The sequence below is a fragment of the Pholis gunnellus genome, assembly GCF_910591455.1.
Source record: "Pholis gunnellus genome assembly, chromosome: 1".
Lineage (NCBI taxonomy): Eukaryota > Metazoa > Chordata > Actinopteri > Perciformes > Pholidae > Pholis > Pholis gunnellus.
Window position 1 is genome coordinate 1,857,785 of NC_136528.1, and position 22,006 is coordinate 1,879,790.

Genomic DNA, 22,006 nt, shown 5'->3' on the forward strand with positions numbered 1-22,006 from the left:
GCTAGGGTTAAAAAAAAAGAATCTACACCAAGCAAAAAGCTAAAAATGTCACGTCAATGTCATAACTTCTTACATAAGTCTGTTTGGCTTTATAGTCGGCTACTATTCTGGTCTTTAACTTGATGTGAAATACAGCGAGCAAGTATGGGCAGCACAGTTGTAACTGTTGTGATTCTGATATTTGGCTAGAATTTAGAATGAAGAACAATAGTGGATTTATTTCTATACCGTAGCTTTCCTGAAAGATCACTTAAAGAAAGCCTTTATACAAAAACACATTGCCGCTGATGATTGAGTGACAGAACATTTTTCCTTTTACCTTTTGTTGTTAACAGATTTGAGGGCTAACTCGGAGGTCAACTACAGTGAAGCTGGTAGCGTTCTCTGGAATGTTATGTAACCCTCTGTGGTGATGATCAGAGTTCAAGTCTGAAGTGTTCGAGGTTGTTTTTATAGACATGAATAAAGTCTGAATATGAAATGTGACAAAGGGAGAACAGGTCAAGTACAGTTAGCCTACATAAAGAGAACGGTTCTAGTCATTCAGCTAGTAGCTTCTCTACACTATAGTATTCAGAAAGAAGTCCCCATTTTTCAGCAACTGAAGTCAGCAAGTTGACCTTAAGCTCTTTCCATCTATGTATTTGTGACTTCTTCAATATAACCAAACAAGTATAGGTATTTTCTGTTTTGAAGTTCATCAATGTAAAATGAATGGAAATATAAACGTGCAATTTCATTATTCTTCTTAGAACGGCATTTGTATGAGGAAGAGGTTTCTTTTTGATTTAGAATAAGAGAGGTCAACGAGGTGTAGAATATGTTTTTCTCATATCTTTGTATTCTCTTTGTGTGTTCCTGCCATTCCTGTTCAACAGCAACCTCTGTGTTGAAAGAAACTTGTTTTTTTATGTGACCTGATTTAATTAATGGTCTGCCCTTTAGCTCTGTGTTGAGGGAAGCTGTTTTACATTGATTAACAGATCTCTGTGAGTAAAACCTTTTCATGTAGTGTGAAGAAGAGCCCAGGCCAGCCCTGTGAGAAATCACACTTTAACTAGTGTGTACTTACACCCTGGGACTAACAAAGAATGCATGTATTGGGAGCTGAGAGTTTCCTTTCTGAGAATGTAAGCTTGGCCCGGCCCACACCTTTAGTTTAGCCTGGTGTGTCCTGTAACACCGTCTGTAATCCTGGCCAGAAAGAGAGACGGCTTTGTTGCGATCTTCTGTCACCAACGCGCAGTGAACAAAACTCGTCTCGACCAGACATAGAATTGGACCTGAAAGACATTTTTCCACAACAGAGGGCATCTTTAGAATGCCATTCAAAAGTTTGGAGTCTCCTGCCACAAAAGCTGGATTCTGCAGAGACGGCCCGACATGCTTTTAGGTTGTAGAAAGTCCTCTTTTACAAATAGATGTTATTTTGTATGAAGGGTTTGTTTAGTACATGGAGAATAAAACATAATAGATCAACCAGACTGACAACCGAGAGGGCAGAAAGAGACAAAGAGACCTCTGAGCCAACGGCTTTACCGGAGTTAGAGAAAAACTGGGGGGGGGGGTCCTTCAGGGAATAAAATGCGATTAGAATTGCATTCCCTGCATTTCTACATATATTTAGGGACCATGGTAACCATTACAATATCTGGAAAACATGTTAATTGATTATCATGCTAAATTCTGTCAGAATGCATAAAAAAGCTGTCTTACTTTCTGTGTTGTTGAACCTAACTTTCCTGAACTTCACATGCTGAGTTTTTCAATTATGATATATGAAGAGACCTATATATATATTTTAGGAATAAGACGGATCTGTGGTTCATTGTTGTGGCACTATTGATATATATGTGCCATTTGCAACAATATATTACAAAGTCATGGTAGTCTGCTACTTGTGCTTCAGTATTTTCATTTTATTCTACTTTTTATACTTCTACTCTACTACATCCCAGATGTAAATACTGTACTGTAGCAAGAGGCAGTGTTGTGAAAATATTACTCTTTTATTTGTACAAATATAACTGTGGTGTAACTAGGGTTGTCACGATACCAAAATTATGACTTCGATACGATACCTGCCATAAATGTCATGATACCCGATACTTACGATACCAGAATTCGATACAATACCACAAATACGATATGATACCACAAATACGATACGATACTGGTATATTTATCTATAATAGTAATAAATAAAACATCTGTATGGTTCCCTTTTTTACCAGCTTGTTCCTGACCAGCTTTTTGAACACCTAACAACTGGCATTAATATTAGTATTAGCCTACAGCAAGATATTAATGAAAACTACCCGTCGTTCTTTGAACTCTTTGAACAGTTGGGGGTGTCTGTCTGAAAGGTGCGTTGCCATGTTTGACGTGTTGCCTCTCTTGGTCTGTGTGGCTTTGAAACACGTTTTGCAGACGGGTCTCTGTATGTGTTGTGAATTGTTTTGATTGCATAACATAATTAATATAGTTCATGTTGCTTGTGTAACACTGTTTATGTTGTTAAGCTGTAGATGTGAGAAGCTTAATTGACCTGATTTATTTTTATTGTGAATAGCATGAAACAGGAAGTGCTTTTACTTTGAAGAGCTTACGATGCTTACGATGAGAATGATAGTATGACGAAATCCACATGTCGAGTGCGAGAGCGCGTTCTGTTCACTTTAACAGTTTGTTATACGCAGTTCAAAAGTAAAGTGATTCCGTTCAAAACCAGACGTGTCGTGGTCCTCATTAGAAGCTCCACTTCACAACAGTCCAACTTCCAGATTTCACTTATGGCATCTTTTTTTCCAACAAGCCGAGGACGGTCGGCAAAACCTCCCGCACTTGATGCCATGTCTCCCCTGCGATGACTCGCTGCGAGTAAGCGCTGGGAAGCCCCGCCCCCTTGCAGTCAATGCGTGCCGGCAGCATGACAGGAAGCGGAACAGTGAGTGCGCTCTGATCACGCGCTATTTTAATGAAGTCTCGATGCTAAAAATATGCGAAATCGTATCGTTTTTTAACGTACGGGTACCGCGGTACCTTCTTAGTATCGATACACTGTGCAACATTAGGTGTAACCAGTGACAGCTGGTTTAGCGGGCAGGAGGAGTTCACAGGCCATGTGCCAAGACAGGCGTCACAAACAACTTAAAGCAAAATAAAATAAACTAAAGACCAAGGCAGCGTCCCACTAACTAGAACAGAAATGAAAATGAAAATGTAATTAATCACAAATAACTGTCAAACAGAAAACAAACTCAAATGAAACTTCCACTTGGTTACTTTATTTTAACTGCACTTCATTTAACTCCACAGCTTTAGTTGAAAAACCACATATATATATATTTATATATTATTATATATTTGTGATGAACTGTGTTTAAAAAGTGCTACTCTGTGTGTTGAGGAAATTCTTCTACTTCTTTAGACTTATAAACTATTTAAACAGCCTTTTGGATCAGCTCGGAAATGCATCATCACAAAGCTGAAGTTTTTCTTCGCTCATGAAAAGTTGACTTGTCATGAGCTCAATTAAAGGCAATGTGGTTTTGAGCATCTTGTGATTTTGGGCTCAGTACCTTGTACAGGGACACTTCAGAATGCGGACTGGGGGAGCTGGGGCTGAAGCCACCGATCTTCCCATTAGTGAGCGACTCGCTCTACCTACCTATTGTATTAACACTTGTTTTTCAAGACTCATATCTCGTTGTTGCCGTACCACAGAACTGCATTGTCAAATACATTTCAAGGGAAACGTATTTTGTCATGGACGTTTGAGGTGACATACGTTGAGTCTGCAGAAGTCTGCATACCGAGTAGGTCGAGGTCATGGATGGGTCAAAAATCACTGGCTTTCACCAATGAGACTGTGTTGGCATCCCGTGTGAACCACTAAAACCAACCAAGTAGTTTTTGTAACCTTACATTTACAGTTTCAGTCCTTTTCAAACAGTTTCATACTGCCACCGTTATCCAGGAGGAAAAAGATGAGGTAATTGAGAGTTGTATGGGAAGGCAATTCTGTAGCAGGCAGTGTTGCGTATCATTACTTTATACCACCTAAACTCACGACAGCAACTCAGTCTCCAGTATAAAAAGTTCTACATTCAGCTTCCAGTTGTAAACAAATCATTAACAGTGACACCCTGGATGTGTCCAAGGTCGTGCTGCATTATGGCCCCTTTTAGATTTCAGGGGTTTTGAGTGTGCTAATTTATCGAAAAAATACGCTCCCATTTTTTACTTTTCTCATTATTTCTTGACCTTAAGGTGCCACTCAACTCAAGTGGTTTAGCTTCACTGAAGGGGATAAACAGATGAGACATTTTCTCCCAATAGTAATTGACTACTTCCACTCCTTGTGCTCGCACCACAGGCCTTGAAAGCTTGAAGAGGAACTTATAAATGAAATCATAAATTGATTAGCTGATCGCCAGAAAATTGTTCTGCAACTAATTTAAGCATCAAATAATCGTTTCATTCCTTGAATGTTCCTTGTAATCTGAGTATTGGATCCTTTCTATTTTTTATTCATGATACATACTCACTCGGCTACAATAGCTTTGGGTTTTGGACTGTTGGGCAAACATAAACGACACTTCCTTTTGGGGAAATTGTAACAGGTATTTTTCACAAATGTATTAAGAAAACAGCCCTGTGCATGTGCACAGTACTGCACGCACATGTTGAGCGTTGTATGTAGTTCTTGGCTCTGTATGCACTGGGGCGCGTAAGTTGGTACAAAAAACATGTTGTGCAGGGCTGCTAACCCTCAAGCCTTGACATTTTTCACCCGCTCTCACGTCACATGTCCCTTTTGAACTCAATGACGGAAACAAATTTGAACTGATGATGTCGCGGCGTGAAATGTGGACACGGACAGCGCACGGACAGACCGGACGGAGCGCCACAGCTCAGCAGCAGCACCGTGTGAAACACTGCGGATCAAGCCAGCCGCCACTTGGATGTTGATGCACATCTATTTGTGCTGTTACGGTAGCAGCGCTTGGAGCGTTCAAAAAGGATGAAGAAAGACACACATTACAGGAGTTATTTATTACACATCATATATTGATGAAGTCTCATTGAATGTGTGACCGCACCAAAGAAGTCCTAATATGCTAAAAAGAAGAAAATAAAAGTGAAAGTCTACTCAAAATACGTTATAATACATTGATGATTTCCTCATATTTCAACTGTCATTAAAAAACGTCATAGCGGCCAATGTTGGATTACTTTTAGGCAGATCTGAGGAGAAAGTGAGACAAATACCAAATGGTGCAGTAAAAGAAAGAGGTGTTACCTGCACCAGTGCAAGTGCACCTGAAACGGCATTTTGAGCACCGACTGTACTGGCCCATACGCTGTTATTTGTATCATCTTCAAAGATTCCAGCATTGGTTGGGCTCTATGACCAAGGGAAAAATAAAAAGTGAAACCTAAGTTGAAAGCAGACATTTTGTCTGCTGTGAAAAGGTCTATTATATTAATAAGTAACAATAATATGTTTTTGGTCTTCCAAAGGCAGGCACAACAGAAAAGGTTTGCAAGCCTTTGCAATAGAAAATTGCAACTTATCCAACCTTGACCACAATTTGTGATCATAAAAGAATTAACATGAAGAAAAAAGCAGCAAGCACAGCCTAAATTATTCATTAGGGGTTTATGTTCATGCATAGGGTCTAAGGACTCTGCTGTATGTGCTCGGGGAACAGGATAACAAGAAAGCGCCGTGTAAAGATGAATATGTAGCAATGCTTGAACTTTCAACCTATTGACAAAATGAGGTTGGTGGGCATGGAAAAGCCTTCTGTAGCATTATTATTAATTGCGGGTCCCACTTTTTTCCATTGCAACATATCATTAGATCCAGTGAGATGCATTAGTGTGAGGGATGGCAGTGGCACCAAGCTGTATCTCCCAATGGTCCTTTATTAGCCACTAATCCACTGATGATCGCTATTACTGAGAACGCTGTGTGCGTGTGTGCGTGTGTGCGTGTGTGTCTGTAAGATACATTTTGGCACAGTGCTCCGTATATTAGCCCAGTGATTTATTATCTGGGTAATGCCATCCCTTCTTCCCCAAAGCTGCATTGTCCTTTTGCCAATTAATTCTGAATCTGTTACGACCATAGGGAGGGAGGGAGGGACGGAGGGAGGGAGGGAGGGAGGGAGGGAGGGAGACAGAGGGGGTGATAGAAAAAGATAGCGAGAGAGAGAAAGAAAGAGAGATCATCAACAAATACATTGGTTGAACCCCAGAGTCAAGTGCAGTGCTATATTTTTTAGTAAGCTGTGGCTAGTTCATTTCGCTCTCGCGTCTTCTTTTGATGTCCGCTTATGCTTTCCTTTCTAGCGTTCCCTCGCTCCCCCTCTCTCCTAATGCCATTGATTTATGCAACGGCCTATTGCTGTTTTCTTATTTTCTCTCTCTTCTTAATTCTTCCACTTTCCATTGTTCTGCTGTTTCTATAACAACTGTGGGGTCATTTCTCAGCCTCTGTGTTTCACTCTTAATCCTGTTTATACGACACTCAACTCTTTTCTTTTTTCTTTTCTTTGCCTCTGTGCCGGCCACAGCTGTGTTTGGAGCCATTGTGTTTTCAGAGTTGTTTGTTCATCCCTTCCAATCTCGGGAATGTGATATCTCAGGAAGCCCTAGAGGGAAGTTCTTCACATTTGGCACAAACAAATGATGAATTGATCTGATTTAGGTGTTCAAAGGTCAAGGTGTCACCTCTACTCGAGAATTCAAACGCTAATTATGACAACATTTCACTCAAATGTCTAAGAGGATAAAATGATGAAGTGATGACAAACGTCAAAGTCAGCTTCCCTGTGAGAGAAACACTTTTCTGGCCATTATGCAGCTCCACAACCCAGGAACAGAGAGCGAGACTGTGACCATATCTCACCTTGATCCGTGGTGAGTGTATAGATCTTCCTGTGCTACTGGGTTCAGGATGTGTGTGAAGCATCCATGTTTTAGGATTTGTACTTTCTTTGCAACAGCATCCATTTTTGAAGCATTACTGTCATGGCTGCAACTGTGTTCTATCAGAATCGGCTCTATTGGCCAAGCATGTGAACCCATAAAAGGAATTTCACCTTTTTGTTTTTATTTTTTCAATGATCTCACAAACCAATAGACATACAGCAATGCAGCAGCAGAGAGCAACACAACTTGGCAAAGTCTAATCTTTTTCATTTTTATTTATTTATCCCTCTATCACAAATCAGAAAGTTGCCCGAAGGCTTTGATTCGTCGCTCACCGAGCTGTCAATGTGCCACAGAGGGTGAGCAGGGTTATCCGAGAGAGCTTTGATTCTGTTCATCATCCTCCCCTCTTCCACTGCCTTATAGACCGTATATGAAAAGTGGACGTAGTCACTGTGACTACAAAACAGCAGTCCACAAACCAGTGGGTGAAGCATCAAGTTCGGCATTTAGATTTTCTGCCACAGGAAGTGACATGGAGGGTGGAGCTGAGTAAAACCAAACGTTAAAGAAGACCAGGCGACCAAAACGGTAACAATTCACTTCCATTAACTGAAAAAAACTGTGAAAGGGTTAACGTTGTGGAATGAAAACATGGACAATCCCAGATCTGACAACGTCGTGGTATCAACCTGTCAATCACTGTGTAGCCCCGCCCCTAAAGCATCCCCTGCTTTATGGTCTGTTTGACTCTAAATGGACCATCATCTACTAAATGAACATCATGCTGTATTGAAGAAGACTTGAAACTAGAGATTGAGACCATAAACTCATGTTTACAATGTTTACTGAGGTAATAAATCAAGAGAGAAGTAGAGTCATTTTCTCATAGACTTCTATACAACCAGAGGAGTCGCCCCCTGGAGGCCACTAGAGAGAATGCAAGTTGATGGCATTTGTGCATTGGCTTCCGTTTTCAGACCTGGAGGTTGCCGCCTGCACTACCTCCTCACTGTCTGGTCCCGATCACCGAGCTGAACTTCCTCAAAAAGCTTGAGGTTTCAATACATTTTTGCTTTTGGCTTCATAAAGCTAAGTTATTGCAAATGTTTGGATCACAAGTCTGAAAGGATCCTATGCAGCCACCACTGGAACCCAACTTTTCAAATATTATAATTCTAGTAATATTAGTGTAGCCTGATCTTTTCCTGCAAATGTACAGAAATAAACACGATGAAGAGAAATACAAACAAATAAATGAAGCTGTACAGCATATGGATGTTGATTTAGATTTGAATGTCAACGTTACGAATGAAGCTTCGAACTATTCGGCACAGCTCTAGATGCTAACTGCATTACCGTGTTTTAAACACACAAACTCACCGCAGGATAACGACGTACATTGGAAGCTCCGTTGACAGCCTGTTCCATACCAAACCATGGTCACAGTTAAAAAAGATCAACATTTCTCTGTGATTTTTACTCAAATTTGTATTGCTAAGTGAAGATACAGGTAAAGCAACCACCACATCCTGCACTGGTGGCTTTGTACCACCTTCTTTCTCTCCACTATTCAGATAAACAGTCAAACAAAAGGTAATTTCTCCTCTTGCGTTTGTCATAACAGCCAGAGAAGGTCAAATATAGAGGAAGGTCATCGTCTGGACTTCATTCATCAGAAAATAAATGTAGAACAATTACAGCGACACTATTTTGTTATATATTCCGATTGAGAATAAATAATAAAAAAGTCAATCAGGGACCAGAACTGACACCTCATAGAGCAGTTCTCTGGCTCGAGCCCTGAAAGTACACCGCTGCTCCTCTCCTGCGACCAGCAAACACTGCTGTGCAGCATCTTCTTTGTGTGTGTGTGTGTGTGTGTGGGACCGTAGTGTGTTTTACCAGTGTCAGGATGATTGCTGTTTACACAGGTGCAGACAGCACAGCACTGATGATAATTGCTAGTTGAGATGCAGATATTGTTGTCTGTTGTCCATATGACACATTCAGGAAAGGAATACGTGGAGATGACAGTTGAATGGAAATCAGAGTAACTGATTAAGAACATGTGAGAAGAAAAATACTGGAAGACTTTGGCATTGTTACCACGTTTCTTTTTTTATTTATTCGTTTTGATATTTGTTTTGGGGAAAAATGATCTGTTTGTTAGCCCATAAATATACCATTCAATCATTTTAGCTTTAAGTTGCATCAAGGGTGGCTTGATGTGTCAAAGGTTTGCTTCTCTACAGAGAAGTATTACTTTTATCCATACTTGTGTCAACGATGTGCCGACCTGAGAAGTACCTAATACTGTGCAAACAGCTCTCTCACTTTTCTTGTTGGCACTGGTTTGTTTACTTGTATTTATTTTTGAGCTGGCAACACTGCTTCCTCAGCCGGCGAGTCTGTACTGGCTGCTGGAATGTTTTCCTGGGCAGCACAGCAGGTTGGAGTGAAACACTAGTCTATTGCTGGCTGACTGTCACATGGTCTGCTCTGCTCGCAGAGTCTTTGGTCTGACAGAGAAGGACAGAGCGGTGCTTTAGACAGAGACGAACGACTCTGGAAAATGTCTCAGACTTTTACATTTGGACTGAAAATGAACACAGCAAGCACAAACTCATTCACTTTGTGTCTAAATGTGTCAGCGAGCCAGTCAGCGTGAAACATTCTTCTCAGATAAACCCCCAAACAAGTTGACTAATGGGAACAAAGACAGCATGCATCTTATTTGTTGTCTGTTTCTGTATGCTAGGAACAGACATTTGATTCGTTGCTAAATGTGGCTAACGTAGCAGCAGTGAATTGACCCAACGTAGCAATGTGGAAACAAGGGCTGTCACGATATCTGACTGTCACCATTATTTCAGCAAAAATAATTCACATGAACGATTATATCGTGATATGTCTTGAAAATCAAAAATGATCAAGCTTCATCAAACAAATTCACCTTTGACTGTTGAGTATTTTTATTATCGTCTATAAAGGCAAGTTTCCAACCAAGTGGAGTGAAATGTGACGAGCTTTTCCTCCACTGATACCTGGTGTCTCGCAATGTTGTTCCTCATGAACTTGAAATGACCGTATCAAAGGCGGTATCTGCCTTGAATGTGGTCTGCCAGTCACCGGGGTTAACCGTCTCTAAACCGCCGTCCTCCCTGTTTTATCCCTCTCCAGGTCCAGAGTGGTACTTGGTCCGAGTGGAGTTGACTGTGACGGATGTAAATGATAATATCCCAGAATGGAGCATGGTTCCTGCGCCCTACCTGGCCGTGGTTTCCCCTGATGCCATTGCGGGCGCTTTGGTCTACAAGCTCCATGCTGAGGACGGGGATGAAGGCAACAACGGCGAAGTGGAGTACTTCCTGTCTGACGGTAGGCACATTGTTCTTCTGTTCTCCTGCATGTCCTATTGTTTCACATTTTATCTTTCAAATTCCTTTTTCCTAACTTCTTGCCTCGAGGTTAAGGTAGCTGGGTGAGGACACAAGGACACTAGTAATATAATAACTAGTGTATAGAATAGAGGGACATGTGCTTTTTCTGTGTGAAATGTTTGTAGCAAAATAGTCTCATGAGAGGTTTAGATAGAACACACTTGCATCCACAACATCTTTAGAGTTTACTAATCATACTGAAGTCAGTGCATTGATGTATATAAAGCCTCTGAACGTAGACATTCACTTGAGGTCTCAAAATGAGTTCAATTACATCAATAGTTTGCATGGTTTTAGACGAGTGTTTCGTCATTGAAGTGTATAAAACAGAGGCGATAAATGTATCAAGGTCAATACTTCTGAATGTATCCCATGATGCAGAATCAAGTCTGTTTCTGTTGCTCCTTGAATCTTGAGCCTCTTTTTAAGCCAGTTAATATTTCATGCACACGTAGTTATTTTCCAGTGTAATTGAATTCATTTCTCCTCGACGCAGAAATAATTGCTTTTCTTATTGTTTGCCATGTAATGATTTCCTCTGCCCGCTGTGGAATCTGTTAAACCGGTGTCTATCAAGAGACCGTCTCCCAACGTTCCCCGTGGGGGTGACGGAGACTGAATTGATCAAAAGAATGTCAAGAAAAGCAGAACCACATCTCGACTAAAGTTTTCAGTGGTTTGAATTGATGTTGGTTTAATTGTTTTGTGAATGCAGGACTGGGTGTGACAGCAGGATGCCCCCCATCACACAGATCCAAACATGATAACTACACTACAATTAGAACACGTCTTCTGGTGCCGTTATGTTACCTGTTCATGAATTATAACTTCCCAGTCTGACGTGCAACGCAACATCTCTGCTCTTTGCAATTCCCACCTGGACGACTTAGAGAACTGAATGTCCAGTGGTATCTAGCACTGTATCGACACGCTCAGCATGCATTTACCGCCTTTTTAACGGCTCTTGGAGGCTTTGGTATTTACGTTGCCTCTTGCCTTGTAGTCCTTCGCACTGCTTGAGTCTGAGCTGTAACCTCTGCGGTCTATTCTGTGTCCTGCTATTCTCTCCTTTCATGCTGAAAGCCTCCTCAACATGAAGCCAAAGAAAAGGAAAAGAAATGGATCAGGATCACCGACCCAGCTCCATGACATAATCCTTTGCATCTCTACATAGTTTATCTGCTGTGGGAAACAGATTTCAGCCAATATGTTTGATTTAATTACATCTACGGCTATCCTAAGACGTCATCTCTTAACTTTCTCCTGTTTAAATGACTTCTCAAGGAATAATTTGCCTCACCAACACAATGGCTCATCTATTGCCCATAACAGATTATTTTAAAGCTGCGTTGGTTATCTTTTTATTCCTTTTATGACAACTACTCTGATCTGTGTATTGTCTTTATTTAGATATGTTCTCTTTGATCTAGTGCTCTTCCATCTTATATATGGATTGGATTATTGGATATCTGGTAATCGTGTGCATTGATGCATTAAAACCCATGCAGATCATGGCCTTTTAATAAAACACTCTTGTATATCTTGTATATGCTTCTCTCTGCAGGCGGTGATGGTCGTTTTGAAGTGGACAAGAAGAACGGCCAGGTACGAACCACCGGCCTTCCCCTGCAGCGGGACAGGGAGTACCTGCTGACGGTGGTGGCCGCCGACCGGCTGGGCAGCCGCAGCGCCCCCGTCGTCGTGTCAGTGGTGGCCGGAGCTCGGCCGCCACAGTTCACCAACGCTTCCTTCACCATCGCCATACCGGAAAACACGCCCGAAGGACAGCCGTGAGTTTACACACACACACACACACAAAAAGATGCCTTGTCCTATCTATGTAATTAATGTAACACAGAATTCCTGTTACATTACATGTGGATTTCTAGACGAGACATCGACATGAAGGCGATTACACACCTCGCATACAGACTCATACATATTGTTGTCTTTCTAACACAGACGGGACGCATAATATTTCTTTCTATCTCTAGATGTGCTAACAAATATTCATGTTTCACATACTGCGGATGATATGCAGCACACAAATGTAAATACTGCCTTCAAGTATTGATATACACACACACACACACACACACACACAGTATGGCTTTTTAATGCAGTGGTCCGTGATAGATTTAACGCATGCTCTGAGATTGTAGTTTATTAGCGTGATGCATGTTCAAATACGGATGTCACACACACACACACACACACACACACATGCCGCCACACATTAAACTGCGTAGGCCTGTGTATCCTTACGCACACATGAGCGCACACACACACACACAGCCTCAGGTCTAAAGTGCTACAGTTGTGACTCGTGTCCTTGAATCGGTGTCGTTATCACCCTCCAGCTCCTTTGGTGTGACTGACACATTTGACAAAGCAATAAAGTGGATATTCTGGTCTGTTGTTTACCCTCATTTCATCAGGGAAGTTGTGTCAGAGTAAGATGGCACGTCTAATAAATAACAAGCAACAACTCTACTCAGCATTTTACACCTGTGCGCCCCCTCCCGACCCCCTCTTAGTGTGCTCTGCTGGGAGCTCTGAGTTCTCTGTGATTCTCCTTCTACTCTACTCTTGTTTTCACTTTGCTCTGAGGTGATTGAGTCCACGCTGTACAACTCTGCTCTCCTTTTGCTCTCCTTCACTGTGAAGGAATAGTTTGGATTTTGCTAAGTGGTGTCGTATGAGGTACTTATCCATAGTCGGTGTATCACGCCCGCCGTTTGGAGAACCAGATCAGTAGCACCACCACAGGAGCAAAGCAATTAACCGCTGCTGAAGGGGGACGGCAGTAAAACTTATTTTAGACACGTAAAAGAAAGTCTCACCCAAACAATCAATATCAGCTAAATGTGAGCTATATTTAGAATGTTTTCACCGCTTCACCTCGACATCAGGAGCACTTTCTGACGGGGAACTGAAGCTGTTAAATCCGTCTATGACCCTTGCCTCAATCGGTCAGATTGTCTCACTTTGGTGTGTTAATTCCTCTGCATATACAAGAGTATACTTTAATCTTCTGTAGTCTACCACAGCAGCTCAACAACCTGCAACTTAACATGTAGCCAATGTCAGCCACTGCTCAGGAGGTGGTCCTAAATCCAAGCTCCAGGTAAGCCCACCCTCAGAGCCAGGGAACGCAACACCACAAGCATTGCAAATAATAATGTGTGCGTTTGTCCGAACGCTTTCAAGGAAGCGTTTCTTTTAAGGAAACAAGCAATATTGTGATCCACAATCTCCAATATTTATGTTAAACCTCCCTGTCAATAGTTTGCGGTGTTTGGAGCACACTGGAACATTAGCCGTAATGTTTGGGTTGTGTGTTTACCCAAACAACCTTTATCTCATGTTCCATATTCCTCATTAAGAGGTGGGCTTTTAGCTGCACAGCACTTCAAAGTCCTTTCCGTATCAGATTCTTCTCCTGCACCTCTCTGTTATGAAGCCGGCAGCGTGAGAGCGGCAGCCAGCACTAGAGAGCTGGACAGTGGGGTAACAGCTGGTCTGGTGCTGGTCCACTCCGCTGACCTCCTACTGCAGGAGGAGCCCCACTATAGTGGAACGGGCCCATTCTGCAGTACAGAGTTCTTCTCTGCACCACTCTGACATACCAACATGTTCAGAAGACCATGCAGATACGCCGCTCTCTTCGACCTCGCCCTCTACTGCGCGTTCAGTCAACGGTGTACTTTTTCTCCATGCCTCCCCAGCTTCCTGGTCACACCTGCCGTGTCCTTCCAGAAGAAACCAATCAGCTACAGCCTCCTCATCAATCCCAGCAGCCTCTTCTCCATCTCAGCGGAGACCGGTGACATCAGCCTGACCCGCCCTATCGACTACGAGAGCGACCAGCATCGCTACTTGCTGCTGGTGCGAGCCAGCGAGGGCCTGGACAGCATGAGCAGTGCAGCGGAGGTTTGTCTGTGTGTGTGTGTGTGTGTGTGTGTGTGTGTGTGTGTGTGTGTGTGTGTGTGTGTGTGTGTGTGTGTGTGCGCGATGTGAATTTAAAGTCACATTTCCACTGTCAAATTCAATGACTTGACGGTGTTCAAACCTCAAAGATTGTTGAGATTAAAAGACTGTCTCATGAAGTCTTGCAGTCTGTGCAGCATACTGCAAACAACACCTGACACGTCCTCAAATGAATAAGTCTTCTACGAGTGCGACGGTGTCCGGTTCCTTTACTTGTTCCTCGTGTGGCATGGCTGACTTTGATCTGCTGCATTTCAAGCTGCTGTCACGTACATCTTGGACAGAATTGCAGACCCGGTGTAGTGGAAATTGTCCGGAAGCTGTTGAACTGTGGTGAGCAGTGGTGATTATAATATATCTTGCAGACAATAAAGTAACCACACATGGTCATTAAATCCCAGTCTGCTCTGAAACGTCCTTGGATGCTGTTAAATTTAAATGTATTGATCTGCAGTTGCTGTATGGATGTAAATAGCTGTGAATGTTGCAGTTAAAATGATCGTTTGGTTCTAGGGCTTCCTGATTGGTCTCTGTTGTTTAATGGGAGGCATTTTGAACTCATCAACACTACATGGGTTGTTTTGGGATGCCTTTAACCCGCACTGATTGTAAAAGTTAATTAAAATCCTCAACCTCAAAGACAACTGTACACTTTTAGAGCACAAGTTTTGTCTTCAGCCGAAGCCAAATAGACTCGTCTGTCTGGATCCACTGCTTTGGTATTCCCGATGACTTCCTTATGTTGTCAGGAAGTGAGAGAACAGCGGTTGACCGCTGCAGGCGTCCACGCATCTGGTCTGGTCTCCATCATTACTCTGGCCTCAGGCTAAAACCTGTCCCGCTGAACCGATCTGTCCTGAACTGCTTCGCTCGGGACCCCTGTGGCCTACAGAACACCAAGAGGCCGTACGGAGAGAGAGAGAGAGAGAGAGAGAGAGAGAGAGAGAGAGAGAGAGAGAGAGAGAGAGAGAGAGGGGGGGGGGGGGGGGGGGATTACTAGATCCAATAGTGAGAAAATGGAAAGAAAGACAGGAATTGGCAGAGAGTTGGTGTGTGTCCTTGTCTGTCCACACTCCTGCCCTGGGTGACCGGCCTCCTCATCCCTGTGCTTGCCCTCTGGAGTCTGGGTCTCTTTTTGAACATCCTCACATAGAGTCCCATCAGCGCTGAAAAGCCAGCAGCTTCTCCACGCTGTCACCCTGCTGCCTCTCTAGCTGTGCAGTGTAACACCACCAGATAGAAACTCTCTGTGTGTGTGTGTGTGTGTGTGTGTGTGTGTGTGCAGGATTATTCCGGCTTTGTTTGGTTCAGTGTAAAGAAGCAAAGCCGGTGTAATGAATGGTCTTCTCTACAGATCTCTATATGAACAAGGATTATGAGAGAGAGAGTGGAATATGTTGCGCATGTTCTCTACCAATAAATAAACCGTTTTTTTATACTTTACGGTTCGCTCTGCGGTGTTCTGAGAACATCTAATGCCGCCACACGGTTCTCAACATGGCGACGGCCGAGCCAGCAGCTCACGGCTAACTGTGCTATCAACGCTAACACTGCAAACACCCGCAACAGTGCTGACGGGGGCGAACAGTGTTGTTGGGGGAACTGGCCCTACGTTTCTGCGATCACGCCCTGAGTCAGGGCGGCGTTATCAGAGGTAACTGCCGTTTGAGCACAGAGTGGGAGCTGGGACCTTTGGGCAAAAAAAGATTCACAGCTGAACAGTTCTATAAACTATCAGGCAGATGCTTATTTCACTGGAGCCATCTGTTGTATTTGGTCACTTACCCAGATGAGGGCGTGACTCGGACTGACCATGCACTGAGCTCACGTCCATTATACTTCAGGGATGAGGGTGACCGGACAGACCCAGATCACAGCCTCAACGAATCCATCTCTTTCCCTACTGGCAGCTGCCCTGTTGCAGGCTAATATTACATGAGACACGCCTCTTTAAAATGGCAACCAATCCAAAATGTCGACCTGTGACCACGTCTAAATGGCGTTTTGGTTGTGTGCACGATGTACGATGCACATGAATGCACGATGCACATGAATCAGAAGTGCTTTGAGCCAGCACCTCACGATTAAAAGCTTTCTACTTTCCCCCTCGTTCTTGTGTTCAAGTTCACTATGGCGTTAATAATAGGGAACTGTAGAAATAATGCTGCGTCTTCCATTTATGTAGCTGCGATTTCTTTTCTGCTCTTCAGAAAATCTGTCTCTGTCTCCCAGAACAGCGAACAGAGGTGGTGTACTTGTGTTGACTGCAGTCACTGAGCATGACTTTAATTTGCAGGTAGTTTCCAAGTTTCTCCCTCCAGGAGTGATAGCTCATCGGCGCCATTAGTTACCTAACCAGCCTGAGACCGGCCTGCAGCTGCCCCGTGTGTGTGTGTGTGTGTGTGTGTGTGTGTGTGTGTGTGTTCGAGCTTATCTGGCCTTATTACCCCTCTCTTCTCATTCAATCTTGCTTTTCTTCAGCCTCGTACACACATGTGCCGTATGTTCATGTCTTGTCGAACCCTCGCCATTTCCCGTCATACTGGCACACAGGAACTCTGCCAAGTAAACACACACACACACACACACACACACACACACACAGACACACACAGGCAAACAAAGATTAACAGTCACTGGCAAACACAAAATCACCTCAGGGAGTTGACATGGTCAGATTTTATTTTGCTGTCCATTGCTTCCAAGCTGATCTTTGCTGAAGGATTAACTGATATTACAGAACTTCATCTTACCTACCAGGATTTAATACCAGTGGTATTTGCACACCACTTACAATGTGTGTGTTTGTGTGTGTGTGTGTTAGAGAGTGAAGTGTAGTGTTTTTGTCTGTACCGCTGTGTCTATAGGAAGTTGGTCTCGGGCTCAGAGAGGCGCTGCATCCAGCTCATGTCCGTATTTTTTCCCCTGAATGCTGCAAGCAGGAAGTCAACATCTGCCAGAAGATGCTGCGTTTGCCTTCATGCCCCTAATGAACTGAACAGCCTTACAGTGTCTCACGCACACACACACACACACACACACACACATGCTCACACCATACAAATTCATCTGTGCGCACTGATCCACTCTCATTTGTTAGCTCAGGGCTTCTGAAAAAATTGCACAAGATTGCATTCTCCGCTGACAGGCGAAGTGGCCAACTCTGCAGAAGCTCCCCCACTGAGGTGGTAAATAGAGCAGAGGGATCGGGGTCAGGGCACGCCTTTGGAGCTGGTCGGGATGAGGCTTCCTCTTGGCTAGGGATAGGGTTAATTTGGGTTACTCACAGATGAAAAACGACTCCGGACCCAAAGAAAACCAATTCCGGATGGGGCCTGAAGTAGTAATTTAGAATTTTCATAACACCAACCCGGTGTGACTTTTAATCTCCTGTATTTCCACTTGTGATTGCCTGGGCAGCTTTAGCATGTAGAGACAGCCACGGCGCCACTGACACATGTATGAGAGGACACATGCAGAGACTTTACACTCGTTTCAAGTCGAGTATGATTGTTATATTGTTTATGTTGAGTAAAATCTTTCTGTCGTACAGATTGTTTTCATCGCGCTTTGGCCATGCTGGGTGAGAGATGTATTTATTTGTTTATTTAGCAGGAGAATGCACACCAATCAACAGTCAAACTGTAAGTGAGCCAGAGAGGCTCGTGTTCATCTGCTGTCCCCGGACACATGTTTGAAGGCAGAAATTACAAAATTTCAAATTCAAATGAACAGACAGTAACATATAGACAAAACCAATACACATATAAGCGTAAGAAAAGGAAACAGAACAGGCTCCTACAGTACAAGCACATATTCAACACTTAGGCACATAAAATACACATCAACATGGAAAATAGCAACACTGAACAAGACAAATGCACATATCTCCTTTCTGTTTTCTCCCTGAGGTTTCTTTCTTTTTTCCTCTCTTAGTGTCTTTGGTGTTTTTTTGGGGGGGGGGGTTACTTATCCAATACGAGGGTTCAAGCACTGAGGATTTGTGATTTTGGGCTGTACAAAGGAAATTGAATTGAATTGAATTGAATTGAATTGAAATGCTCCAGATGTAATCCCGATATTCACTCAGGTATATGAGAGACTCGGTGTTCTTTTGTTCAACTTTCAAGATTTCCATCTTGTCAGAAGAGTCCTTGAAGCATTTCAATCTTTTTTATCTTGTGGAATAATCTTGATGATGGATTTATTTTTCCCTTGAAGATTTTTCATGCCAATGTATTCGGTGACTAAATGTTACAGGAATTTGTCATTTATTTTGCCAACCCTCTTTGACTTCCTGCCTGTCTCTCTCCATCCATCTCCCCTCAACCCCTCTCTCAGGTACGAGTTGTTATTGTCGATGAAAACGACTGCGTTCCCGAGTTCCTCCAGTCCATTTACAGCAAGGATGGCGTGCCGGAGACTGTGACAACAGCCACGTCCCTGCTGCAAGGTGAGACGCCCAGACACATCTCTAAAGACCCCCCCATCAAACTCCCGTCTGTATGTCAGGGTGCACTCTTTCTTGACCTTATTTTGCACTGAAAATACTCGATCCATTTCTCATTGTGTTTTCTGTGGTACAGAGTTGCTAGGAGACGTAGAGATGTACTTTACTGTTTTCTTTATCTTTGTGTTCTCAAACAAATCCTCAACAAAAGAACTAAAGAAGCTGCGTTAGTGTTATTTTGCTACTTGACTCAACTAATTAAAAACTCACACGCAATGTTGAAAGGTGTTCTCGTTAAAATTGTCCTAAAACACACCTGATGAGCACAATACATGATGAATTAATCATGATGTTACTGTGTGTGTGTGTGTGTGTGGGGGGGGGGGGGTGAAGCACAAGGTGGATTTTATTTTCGCTCTGCTCATATCCGGTAGGTGTAAAAGTCTAGACTCTACCAAAGACACAACATATTTTACCTCATGAATGCCTGGAAGTACAGCTAAACCGTGTGTGTGTGTGTGTGTGTGTGTGTGTGTGTGTGTGTGTGTGTGTGTGTGTGTGTGTGTGTGTGTGTGTGTGTGTGTGTGTGTGTGTGTGTGTGTGTGTGTGTGTGTGTGTGTGTGTGTGTGTGTGTGTGTGTGTGTGTGTGTGTGTGCCCGTGCCCGCTGTAGAGACGTTCAGGACAAAGTAAGAGTGGCTGAGCTTCTTTAACTCGTGTGTTTCGACTGGTAGGGAAACTGAGGAGGTGCTTGTCAGCACTGGCAGCCGTGGAATCACCAGCCTCTCCTTCCCTGTAACGACCCAATTTCCACACGGGGACCACTTAAGTTTCATCTTATGTGGAGAAATGGTAATTGCAACCGTTGTGGGTGCGACTTGTCACAACTTGATCTGTCACAGTGTGCCTTAACACTGGGGAGGCCACCTTTTGAGGTTTTGACAGACTCCCAACACAACTGACGGCAAAAACATGTCCCCACTTCTCCATCCCTCTGCACACTGAATAAAGAATACACATTCTGTTTGAAAAAATTTAATATCTTTTAAAAAAAAGTGTAATTATTGATCCAAATTGCCTGACGAATAAAAGAACAATCCCACTTTAAAAGCAACTCAACATCATTCTGTTTACAGCTCAAAACAAAGTGGTGCTTCAAATTCAATAAACAGGTTTACTTACTGTTGGCTTAAAATGGAAACACCAACAGGGCAGCAAATGAGTATCGACAACAAGAAAATACAGGAAAAAACAACGCTGCATGCACTATGTAAATTATTAATGACTGCTGTTATGACACGGCATTGAAAGTGCTCATTAACTTCCGCTGCAGGCGGAAAACCTTTGGATCGGCACTATGTTTTCCTGTTCCGTCCAGCACGATATCTCAGCAGCGCCTTGAGGGAATTTCTTCAAATTCGGTACAAACTTCCACTTGTACTCAGGGATGAACTGATGAGAAAACTTAGGTGGTGAATGTTCAAGGTCACTGTGACCACACAAAGCACGTTTCTGTCCGTAACTCCAGAATTCATATGCTAATTATGAGAATTCCACACAAATGTCTGAAAGGATAAAATGATTACGTGATGATGTTTTGGAGAGACGTGGACGTAAACTGCAAATTGATTGGCTGGCGGAGGCGGTAGTTATAGTAACACGTGTGCTGCGTTCTCGCTATAATGCATTGCAATCATTGTAATCATCGCTATCATTATCACCCGTTTTTAAATTGCCTATTTGTAGTAGTAGCATACACATAGAACAGCTTTAATGTGTAAAATCACTTTGTATCCTTTGAAAGTAGTTTTGTTGTCTTTGCAGCTGAAGTCGCACATGTACTGTATATCATAGCATATAGCAAAGACAGCTTAGTTGAGTAAAACTGAATGAAGACATGCTGTATATCAGTGGTTCTCAAACTGTGGGGCGCACCCCTCTAGTGGGGCGCAGCGGTATTGCAGGTGGGGCACGGGGGGGGGGGAATGCAGAATTGTATTCATACCTGCAAACTTGTCGCTTTTTGGCGAAATTCTCCGTTTTGAATCAAAATATATCATCCACGTGAATCGTGTAGATCCGTAGAGTCTGGATATAGGTGGAGCTGGGTCTGGATAAAGGTGGAGCTGGGTCTGGATATAGGTGGAGGTCTAAACAGACGTGAGTACAGCTTCCTGCTGTCACAGTGTTTTATGCTAAATGCAGCCTCTGCTCCAGGAGATGAACTACAGCAACAAGGGCTCACTGTCCTCTCATCACACACAGACACTGTTCACTGTGACCACAGACAGAGGACCAACAGTCCCACGTGCAGTTAAATCACAGCTAATATTTTACTCTTGATAAGCTACTTTAGCCAGAGTAGATTATCATTTTCATTGAAATAATTGAACTGGATTGAATGCGTATTAATTGCAAATAGAAGATTGGCCACAATCCTAACAGCTGTACAGTAACAGTATAATTAATATGAAGACATACAGCAATGAAAACTAATCACTTTATGTGTACAGGCGATGGTTCTCGCTACTCTTGCTATCTTTGTTTTTATATGACGAAAACTTTTAAAGGTTCATAATAATAGAGCTGAAATACTGATTAATAACTGAATAATAAATTAGTTTTTTGCGTCTTATCACTTAATGTTCTTCTCAGATTACACCAGAATGCTACATTTTAAAGCTCATATTTAAAATAAAATTCTCCTGGTGTGTGTGAGCATATGGAGTCACAAAATGTTATTTCAATAAAAGTTCAACATGGACCATTTTGTTCCCATGTTGTTGGGGCGGTGGGGCGTGAAAGACAGAAAAGACAGAAAAGGTTTGAGAACCACTGCTGTATATGATCAGTACTGACAAAGATATCTGAACCCACTGAAACCGTTTGCAGAGAGCATTCACCACCAGGCCCACACGGTGAGAAGGTTGTGTGCTTTAACAGCATTCGATGCAAACACAGAAACAAGGATTTTCAGCCCAATGTAAGAGCAATTCAACCTCCAACTAAATGAACAGCAGAGCTAAACAGTAACCTGGATTATCTGTTTAAAGCTATGAAAGATCTGTCTGTTACTTAACTTGGGTCACCTACGTAAATGAAGTATGTTACATAAGTTAACTTTCCTATGTAAGTTCATATAAGGAAACGTTGACTTACATTGGGTTAAAGTCTTGTGTGCAG

General features: G+C 42.8%; 1 protein-coding gene across 1 annotated transcript in view; it reads left to right on the top strand.

The window, feature by feature from the left end:
* LOC306700998 (neural-cadherin) overlaps positions 1–22,006 on the top strand; it is a gene marked incomplete at both ends in the record, with an annotated part of 277,168 nt that overhangs the window by 70,375 nt on the left and 184,787 nt on the right. Inside the window, 4 exons of the mRNA XM_079166195.1 lie at positions 10,126–10,323; positions 11,950–12,175; positions 14,114–14,318; positions 18,717–18,828. Of these exons, the coding sequence (XP_079022321.1) occupies positions 10,126–10,323; positions 11,950–12,175; positions 14,114–14,318; positions 18,717–18,828 (741 nt within the window). The remainder of the gene's footprint in view (positions 1–10,125; positions 10,324–11,949; positions 12,176–14,113; positions 14,319–18,716; positions 18,829–22,006) is intronic.